The sequence below is a fragment of the Salmo salar genome, chromosome 01, assembly GCF_965601325.2.
Source record: "Salmo salar chromosome 01, fSalSal1, whole genome shotgun sequence".
Classification (NCBI taxonomy): domain Eukaryota; kingdom Metazoa; phylum Chordata; class Actinopteri; order Salmoniformes; family Salmonidae; genus Salmo; species Salmo salar.
Window position 1 is genome coordinate 123,550,219 of NC_138291.1, and position 9,659 is coordinate 123,559,877.

General features: G+C 43.3%; 1 protein-coding gene across 1 annotated transcript; it reads right to left on the reverse strand.

Moving 5' to 3' along the window:
- Nucleotides 1-3,779: 3,779 nt before the first annotated feature.
- On the reverse strand, nucleotides 3,780-9,436 carry LOC106594107 (regulator of G-protein signaling 7). The gene is made up of 4 exons (XM_082973504.1): nucleotides 9,432-9,436; nucleotides 7,779-8,027; nucleotides 6,101-6,287; nucleotides 3,780-4,081 (listed from the first exon to the last, which is right to left on the reverse strand). Exons 1-4 carry the CDS (start codon nucleotides 9,434-9,436, stop codon nucleotides 3,893-3,895), a joined length of 630 nt encoding a protein of 209 aa, XP_082829630.1. The 3' UTR covers nucleotides 3,780-3,892.
- Nucleotides 9,437-9,659: the final 223 nt, after the last annotated feature.

The window sequence follows — 9,659 nt, forward strand, 5'->3', positions numbered from 1 at the left end:
CTATATTAGAATGAATACGTGCTTCCTTAGAACGGCAGTAGTAATAATAATAATATAAAATAATATAATAATAATATAATAACAATAATAATAAAATAATAATAATAATATAATAATATAATATATAATAATAATAATAATAATAATAATCCAATAGACCTAGGATGTTCCTAGGAAGAAGATGTTTCCTGGTTTGACAGATTTATTTTTAGCATGTTTTGTTTTGTTTTTTTACATATTTGACACATTATTCCCATCTTGTGATGGAGTTGGAGACACACACACAAGCGATGAGATCCAGTTGATAATGTAGCTAAAAGGCATGTTCATAGAGGACAAGGCATTTGTGAGTTCACTTGAATGTCTATCAGCAAAAAAATAAAAAATTCAAGAAGCCTTGATCCTACTTTTTGTACTGCTGGGGACAGAACAGAATGAAATGACACGATCGGAAATCAACTCCTTTTAACGTCAGACGAGTGGTGGATCCTCGAGACGGACAAGACCTGTATTAATGTCCAAATGATCTGGTCCTTTCTCCTCTCTCTCTCCCTGGCTAAAACACTACATTGTTCCAGGGTGATTCCATCAAAATTATTTGACCTAAAAAAAGGAGACAGAAAGAGACAGAGGATTGATACTAAGACCTAGATTCAATAAGGAGTCTACTCAGTCAGTATCGTGAAGTTCATCGTTACCCAATTTTACATTTACAGGCAATGTTCTTGCATTAACTCAATTCACGATAAACGCTGCACATGTCTACTCAATCGGAAATTACATTTCTATCGTGCAATCTGTAATGCTTCAGCGATACATACTGCATAGAGGCCTAAAGGTCTGGATTCAATCAGATCAAAGCATTAACCCGGCGATACCAGATACCCACATAGCCACTGTTTCCTCCGTGTCTTATAGGTTTGGAAGTGTGTTGGAGCCAACATCACATGGAGCCACGCCTGCCCCGCTCGCGTTAAAACTTTCAGAAGGATGAAGTGTTTTATAGAAATAACAAACGGTCACATTGGATATCATAAGGTGAATGCACCAATTTGTAAATCGCTCTGGATAAGAACGTCTGCTAAATGACGTAAATGTAAAATGTAAACGCGTCGTAGTGAACAGGCGCTGTGTGTAGCTCAATCTTACTTTATTTTAATTAAGAGAACACTTCAAAATAACAAAACGTCAGCTAACAGTTTCGTAAGGTACACAGACTATACGGGAAACAACCACCCACACACAAAAACCCAAAAGGAAAAAAAACAGGCTGCCTAAGTATGGCTTCCAATCAGAGACAACGAAAAAACACCTGCCTCTGATTGGAAACCATACTTCGGCCACACACACACGTTAAAATGAAACATAGAAACAGAAAACTAGAACCAATTACCCATAGAAACAAACCAACCCCAAAACACACAAAACAACCCCCCCCTGCCATGCCCTGATCATCCTAATATGGCAAAATGACCCTTTTCACTGGTCAGGAAGTGACACAGATTGAAAAGCATTCATCTCTATAATAAGGATTTATATCAGCGTAATGGCGGTGTAGCTAACAACACATTCCAGTGTTCCTCCATCTTGTAACAAGGCTACATAGGATGTATCCTAATGTGACTAGAAGCTTCCTCGTTAGGTATAAAACGCCAGGAGCTAATTGCTTATTTCACAGCTCCAACACAGTTAAATCTCCGACGTGGCTAAAACAACACTGCTACGTCGTTGACGGTTGTTTCGGGATAATCAGATCTGATTGGATCAAGCCCCTCGATCTGTCTCATTTGAGTTACGAGTTAAGCATTAAATAGGAAACACTTTGTATAGCATACTATTTTAGGGTTAAGGGTTAGAGGTAAGGGTGGAGCTGGGGAGTGGACGTGAAGCTGGGTTTGGGTGGAGCTGGGGAGTGGACATGAAGCTGGGTTTGGGTGGAGGTGGGGAGTGGGGAGTGGACATGAAGCTGGGTTAGGGGTTAGGGTGGAGCTGGGGAGTGGACATGAACCTGGGTTTGGGTGGAGCTGGGGAGTGGACATGAAGCTGGGTTTAGGGTGGAGCTGGGGAGTGGACATGAAGCTGGGGTTAGGGGTTAGGGTGTAGCTGGGGAGTGGACATGAAGCTGGGGTTAGAGGTTAGGGTGTAGCTGGGCAGTGGACATGAAGCTGGGGTTAGGGGTTAGGGTGTAGCTGGGGAGTGGACATGAAGCTGGGACTATCAGTATGTAAGGTTAGGGGTTAAAGGTTAGGGGTTAGGGTTATAATCATCTTTACCTGGACGTGGAATTCCTCAGAATAAGTTCTTACTTTTCTGTGGACAGAAAATAAAATTGATAAATGAAGCATAGCCTGCATATCACCCTATCTACTCATCATGTGGACAAGTCTCAAATCTATCACCGTCTCTGTACGTTACTGTATCTACTCATCATGTGGACAAGTCTCAAATCTTACATTGCAGTCGACTCAGCAGATATTTCCTACATTTGGGATGAAGGACAATGTTTAAAAAAACAACTGTGAACCACAAAGGAGGGTTTCTAGTGCAGTGTGATATGCGGAGGGAAAATCTTTTTGAATGGGATTTTTTACATGATGCACCAGACTGCTGTGAGTCAGTGTGGTAACGATGCACCAGACTGCTGTGAGTCAGTGTGGTAACGATGCACCAGACTGCTGTGAGTCAGTGTGGTAACGAACGATGCACCCGACTTCTGTGAGTCAGTGTGGTAACGAACGATGCACCAGACTTCTGTGAGTCAGTGTGGTAACGAACGATGCACCAGACTGCTGTGAGTCAGTGTGGTAACGAACGATGCACCAGACTGCTGTGAGTCAGTGTGGTAACGAACGATGCACCAGACTGCTGTGAGTCAGTGTGGTAACGATGGACCAGACTGCTGTGAGTCAGTGTGGTAACGAACGATGCACCAGACTGCTGTGAGTCAGTGTGGTAACGAACGATGCACCAGACTGCTGTGAGTCAGTGTGGTAACGATGGACCAGACTGCTGTGAGTCAGTGTGGTAACGATGGACCAGACTGCTGTGAGTCAGTGTGGTAACGATGGACCAGACTGCTGTGAGTCAGTGTGGTAACGAACGATGGACCAGACTGCTGTGAGTCAGTGTGGTAACGAACGATGCACCCGACTGCTGTGAGTCAGTGTGGTAACGAACGATGCACCAGACTGCTGTGAGTCAGTGTGGTAACGATGGACCAGACTGCTGTGAGTCAGTGTGGTAACGATGGACCAGACTGCTGTGAGTCAGTGTGGTAACCAACGATGCACCAGACTGCTGTGAGTCAGTGTGGTAACGAACGATGGACCAGACTGCTGTGAGTCAGTGTGATAACGAACGATGCACCAGACTGCTGTGAGTCAGTGTGGTAACGAACGATGCACCAGACTGCTGTGAGTCAGTGTGGTAACGATGCACCAGACTGCTGTGAGTCAGTGTGGTAACGATGCACCAGACTGCTGTGAGTCAGTGTGGTAACGATGGACCAGACTGCTGTGAGTCAGTGTGGTAACGATGGACCAGACTGCTGTGAGTCAGTGTGGTAACGATGCACCAGACTGCTGTGAGTCAGTGTGGTAACGATGCACCAGACTGCTGTGAGTCAGTGTGATAACGATGCACCAGACTGCTGTGGGTCAGTGTGGTAACGAACGATGCACCAGACTGCTGTGAGTCAGTGTGGTAACGATGCACCAGACTGCTGTGAGTCAGTGTGATAAGGTGCTGTACTGTAGACACCATAGTTGATCCTCCTGATCACTCTGTCCTGCTGGCTCTGCTGCCAATACATTGAGATTATATTGTCTTGTGATTTGATATTTGACTGATAAATTGATTTGGAGTGTAATTCCTCTGCTCTGTACTGAACCCCTCATCCAGCCGTCCGTCCCGAGCTGTTGTAATCCTCCAGAGATACGGCTATGACCCAGAGACAGACGTCCACGTCCAGCCTCCTCAGCCAGTTCTTTACCTTTTTCTTGGCCTGTAGCAGCTCCTGGTAGAAATTAGAGCGGAGGAAACGGCTGTAGGAATCACTCTTCATCAGCTTGTAGATGTGCTCCTGAAACAGAGAAGGTACATGCCGACCTTACTGTGGACCAACCTAGCCATAACCCCACTCCATTCTAGCCTTACTGTGTAACCAACCTAGCCATAACCCCACTCCATTCTAACCTTACTGTGTACCAACCTAGCCATAACCCCACTCCATTCTAACCTTACTGTGTACCAACCTAGCCATAACCCCACTCCATTCTAACCTTACTGTGTACCAACCTAGCCATAACCCCACTCCATTCTAACCTTACTGTAAACCAACCTAGCCATAACCCCACTCCATTCTAACCTCACTTTGTACCAACCTAGCCATAACCCCACTCCATTCTAACCTTACTGTGTACCAACCTAGCCTTAACCCCACTTCATTCTAACCGTACCAACCTAGCCATAACCCCACTCCATTCTAACCTTACTGTGTACCAACCTAGCCATAACCCCACTCCATTCTAACCTTACTGTGTACCAACCTAGCCATAACCCCACTCCATTCTAACCTCACTGTGTACCAATCTAGCCATAACCCCACTCCATTCTAACCGTACCAACCTAGCCATAACCCCACTCCATTCTAACCTTACTGTTTACCAACCTAGCCATAACCCCACTCCATTCTAACCTTACTGTGTACCAACCCACCAATAACCCCACTCCATTCTAACCTTACTGTGTACCAACCTAGCCATAACCCCACTCCATTCTAACCTTACTGTGTACCTATTATCTGACTCCATAGAACACCTTGATATGATCCAATCACTATGGGGCCGATTCAGACTTTGGAACGTACGCCTTTCCTACACACTTCTCAGTATTTGGTTTTCAGACTTACCTTATTCAGTTGTGTAACGCGCTCTGCAGGTGTGGCTACCCTGCTGGCTCTGAATACTTTTTTCATTTAAAAACCCTCCTACTTGGCTGGCCAACAGATTTTCTCATGGAGGTTTTCATTCAATAGGGATTTCAGTATATTTATCTTACGCCATCCCTTTAAATATGTGACCCATTGCATGAGACTTAGGCGTATGTCGCAAGTCACGACTTCACAGGAGAGACGTTTTAACGTTTTTTTTTTTTCTTTTAATATATATTTTTTTTAAATATTGGGGGGGGGGCAGATGTCTTCTGGAACATGTGAACTTTCATGTGCCTTAATAACAAACGTGTATGCCCTCTGTAAATCCAAATAAAATGGTTAAATTGCGAGCCTTGTTGATTAAGCCACAGAAAAGACAGCAACTTCCTGAAGAGAAGAATGGGAGAAACTCCCCAAATACAGGTGTGCCAAGCTTGTAGCGTCATACCCAAAGAAGACTGGTTGCTGTAATCACTGCCAAAGGTGCGTCAGCAAAGTACTGAGTAAAGGGTCTGAATACTTATGTAAATAAGGTATTTCTGTTTTGCAATCATTTCTAAAAACCTGTTTTTCGCTATGTCATTATGGGGTATTGTGATGTCATGTGATGTCATTACGGGGTATTGTGATGTCATTATGGGGTATTGTGTGTAGATTGATGAGTAACATGTTGTATTTAATCCATTTTAGAACAAGGCTGTAACGTAACAAAAATCTGGGGGAAAAAATGAAGGGGTCTGAATACTTTTCAAAGGCACTGATATATGCTAATTCCATTGGGAACCGACAGATATTCTTTCAAAATAACATTTATGTATTTATTTTAATGCCATTATTGATGCCATAAGTAAATGTTTACACCTGATTTGATATCCAGACACAAATGTGTTCCTGGTTACCTTCAGAGGTGGACAGGAGGATCTGATCCATATCATATTACAATGTGTCTTTTAATTGTCTGCACCTGTCTGCACCTGCCAAATGTGGGCAACATCAGAATGTGGACAAGGAAAGGACAAAGGACGCATGTTAACACCAGGTATAAACGGGGCCAGAGAGTCACAAAGAAGTAATTAACAGAAGGTTGTTTCCTAGTCAGCTGCAGCATACTCTTTCCCCCCCATCCAAAACACTTCCTCCATGACTCCTCACAGACACAGTACAGACCTGTGCGTCCTCGAAGGCGTATCGTCCGGGATCCTTGACATTCTGTGTGGTCTTGTCGTAACTCTTGGAGTCAACGTTAATGGCACTGGGGGCCCCTGGGGCCAAGAACTCCTGCCAAATCTCCTGGACCCTTGTAGGGACCTCCCGGATCGGCCTCTTCTTCACCTCCTGAACCGCCAACCAGAACCTGGACAACAGACAGATAAAGGAATGTTTAACACAACAGAACCTGGACCACAGACAGATAAAGGAATGTTAAACACATCAACAGAACCTGGACCACAGACAGATAAAGGAATGTTTAACACAACAACAGAACCTGGACCACAGACAGATAAAGGAATGTTTAACACGTCAACAGAACCTGGACCACAGACAGATAAAGGAATGTTTAACACAACAGAACCTGGACCACAGACAGATAAAGGAATGTTAAACACAACAGAACCTGGACCACAGACAGATAAAGGAATGTTTAACACAACAGAACCTGGACCACAGACAGATAAAGGAATGTTTAACACGTTTACTGGAAGTGAAAAGCAAAATTGTATAGTTACAGGTGACGTAATTCCATATAATAACATTGTCAAGTAAAAATAAATATAAATTGAACAGGGTCATGTTCAGGATACAAGTAGGGACAGAATGTATGTGGAAAGGTAGCTTTGTGTACTGATTCCCTCAGTCACATTTGTTAGGAACAAGCCGACACCAGCCAGCAGTTGGTTTGGTGGTGACGGCTGTAAAACTTAGAGCTGTCAAATCCACAAGCGACTCGCGGGCATTATACCTAAAGGGGACATTGCCATTGGCTGCACGGCGTAGCGTTAAGATAAAACCCCAAAGCCTTGTTTACAAGTTTGAACACTGGAATGTGAGATGTAATCTACACCTGGATTAGACTGATAGAAATCCTCATTATATCATTTAATGATTTTTAAATTTGAGTCATCATTTTTTGTTTTTATATATAGAGCCTACGTTTTCTCCCTCTGTACTGCTTACAGGAGGGGGATGACTGTGGTTTAGTGACAATGACCACACGAAGCAGTTGCTCACCGATTTTTGACAACTCCATCACAGTTCCACTTCCGACAACGCCGAAACACCAGCTACGCCCATTGAATATGGATTGAATATTAATGAGTCAGATATAATCTTCATTAAAGGTCACGCTACAAACTACAGTAATCTGACAGGAAGCTCTTCCAGCATGTCTACGTCTACAGTCCTGAAGTCATGTAACTGCAATGGGATTTATGTCCACCAGAGGGAGCCAGAGAGTTAAATTCCACCACTGGCCAGTTGAAACACGTGTTAATCTTCCACTTCATATTAACCCAGTAGACTAGAGTACTAGAGAAGTACACTAGAGTAGAGTGTAGTAGAGTACTAGAGAAGAGTAGAGGAGTACACTAGAGTACTACAGTAGCGTCGAGTACAGTAATGTCGAGTATTAGAGTACTGTATAATACATTTTTACATTTACATTTTAGTCATTTAGCAGACGCTCTTATCCAGAGCGACTTACAGTAGTGAATGCATGCATTTCATATTTTTTTTTCTCCGTACTGGTCCCCCGTGGGAAACGAACCCACAACCCTGGCGTTGCAAACACCATGCTCTACCAACTGAGCCACACGGGACCACACAGAGTAAAGAACAGTAGACATACCTGAGGTTCTCTGAGCTGAACTCTGACTCCAAGAATTTGAGGAACTGTTCTCTCCCAACGGGATCCTTCAACACCTCATTAATCCCAAATCCCCACCTCTTCACTCTCTGCTGGCCCGGCTCCTTACTAGAGAGAGAGAGAGAGAGAGCGAGAGACAGAGGAGCCTTCAACACCTCATTAATCCCAAATCCCCACCTCTTCACTCTCTGCTGGCCCAGCTCCTTACTAGAGAGAGAGAGACAGAGGATCCTTCAACACCTCATTAATCCCAAATCCCCACCTCTTCACTCTCTGCTGGCCCGGCTCCTTACTAGAGAGAGACAGAGGATCCTTCAACACCTCTTTAATCCCAAATCCCCACCTCTTCACTCTCTGCTGGCCCGGCTCCTTAAGAGAGAGAGAGACAGAGGATCCTTCAACACCTTGTAAACCCCCACCTATTCATTGAATACAACACAGTCCGTACTTCACTGCTGGGCCTCGTCTCAGTACCTTCCCTAGCCTGGACAGCCGCTCACTACTTAATAACAGACGTTTGTTGCAGACAAACAAGTCCTCAGTGTTTACTGGTAGAGTGTGGTCTCTAGTCAGAGGAGAGGAGAGGAGAGGAGAGGAGAGGAGAGGAGAGGAGAGAGGAGAGTGGGTCAAGGTAATATTTCCTGGTTGATAAACGATTAAACTGCTTCTATTGTCGTTTTTAGGAGAAATATCACCGTGATAAGAATTACAGAATTGTCTGCATAATCAGTCGATAGTCAAAAACAAATTAATGACACTACCTTCACAGTATTACACAAAACCATGATCTCATTGAAGTACTTTCACAGTATTACACAAAGCCATTAACTCATGGAACTACCTTCACAGTATTACACAAAACCATGATCTCATGGGACTACCTTCACAGTATTATACAGAGCCATTAACTCATGGAACTACCTTCACAGTATTATACAGAGCCATTAACTCATGGGACTACCTTCACAGTATTATACAGAGCCATTAACCCATGGAACTACCTTCACAGTATTATACAGAGCCATTAACTCATGGGACTACCTTCACAGTATTATACAGAGCCATTAACCCATGGAACTACCTTCACAGTATTACCATGATCTCATGGAACTACCTTCACAGTATTATACAGAGCCATTAACCCATGGAACTACCTTCACAGTATTATACAGAGCCATTAACCCATGGGACTACCTTCACAGTATTATACAGAGCCATTAACTCATGGAACTACCTTCACAGTATTATACAGAGTCATTAACTCATGGAACTACCTTCACAGTATTATACAGAGCCATTAAATCATGGAATTACCTTCACAGTATTATACAGAGCCATTAACCCATGGAACTACCTTAACAGTATTATACAGAGCAATGAATTCATGGAACTACATTCACAGTATTATACAGAGCCATTAACTCATGGAACTACCTTCACAGCATTACAGAAAGCCATGATCTAATTGAACTACTTTCACAGTATTATACAGAGCCATTAACCCATGGAACTACCTTCACAGTATTATACAGAGCCATTAACTCATGGGACTACCTTCACAATATTATACAGAGCCATTAACACATGGAACGAACTTCACAGTATTTTACAGCGCCAATAACTCATGGGACTAACTTCATAGTGTTATACAGAGTCATTAACTCATGGAACTACCTTCACAGTATTATAAAAAGCCATTAACTCATGGAATAACCTTCACAGTATTATACAGAGCCATTAACCCATGGAACTACCTTCACAGTATTATACAGAGCCATTAACTCATGGGACTACCTTCACAGTATTATACAGAGCCATTAACCCATGGAACTACCTTCACAGTATTACCATGATCTCATGGAA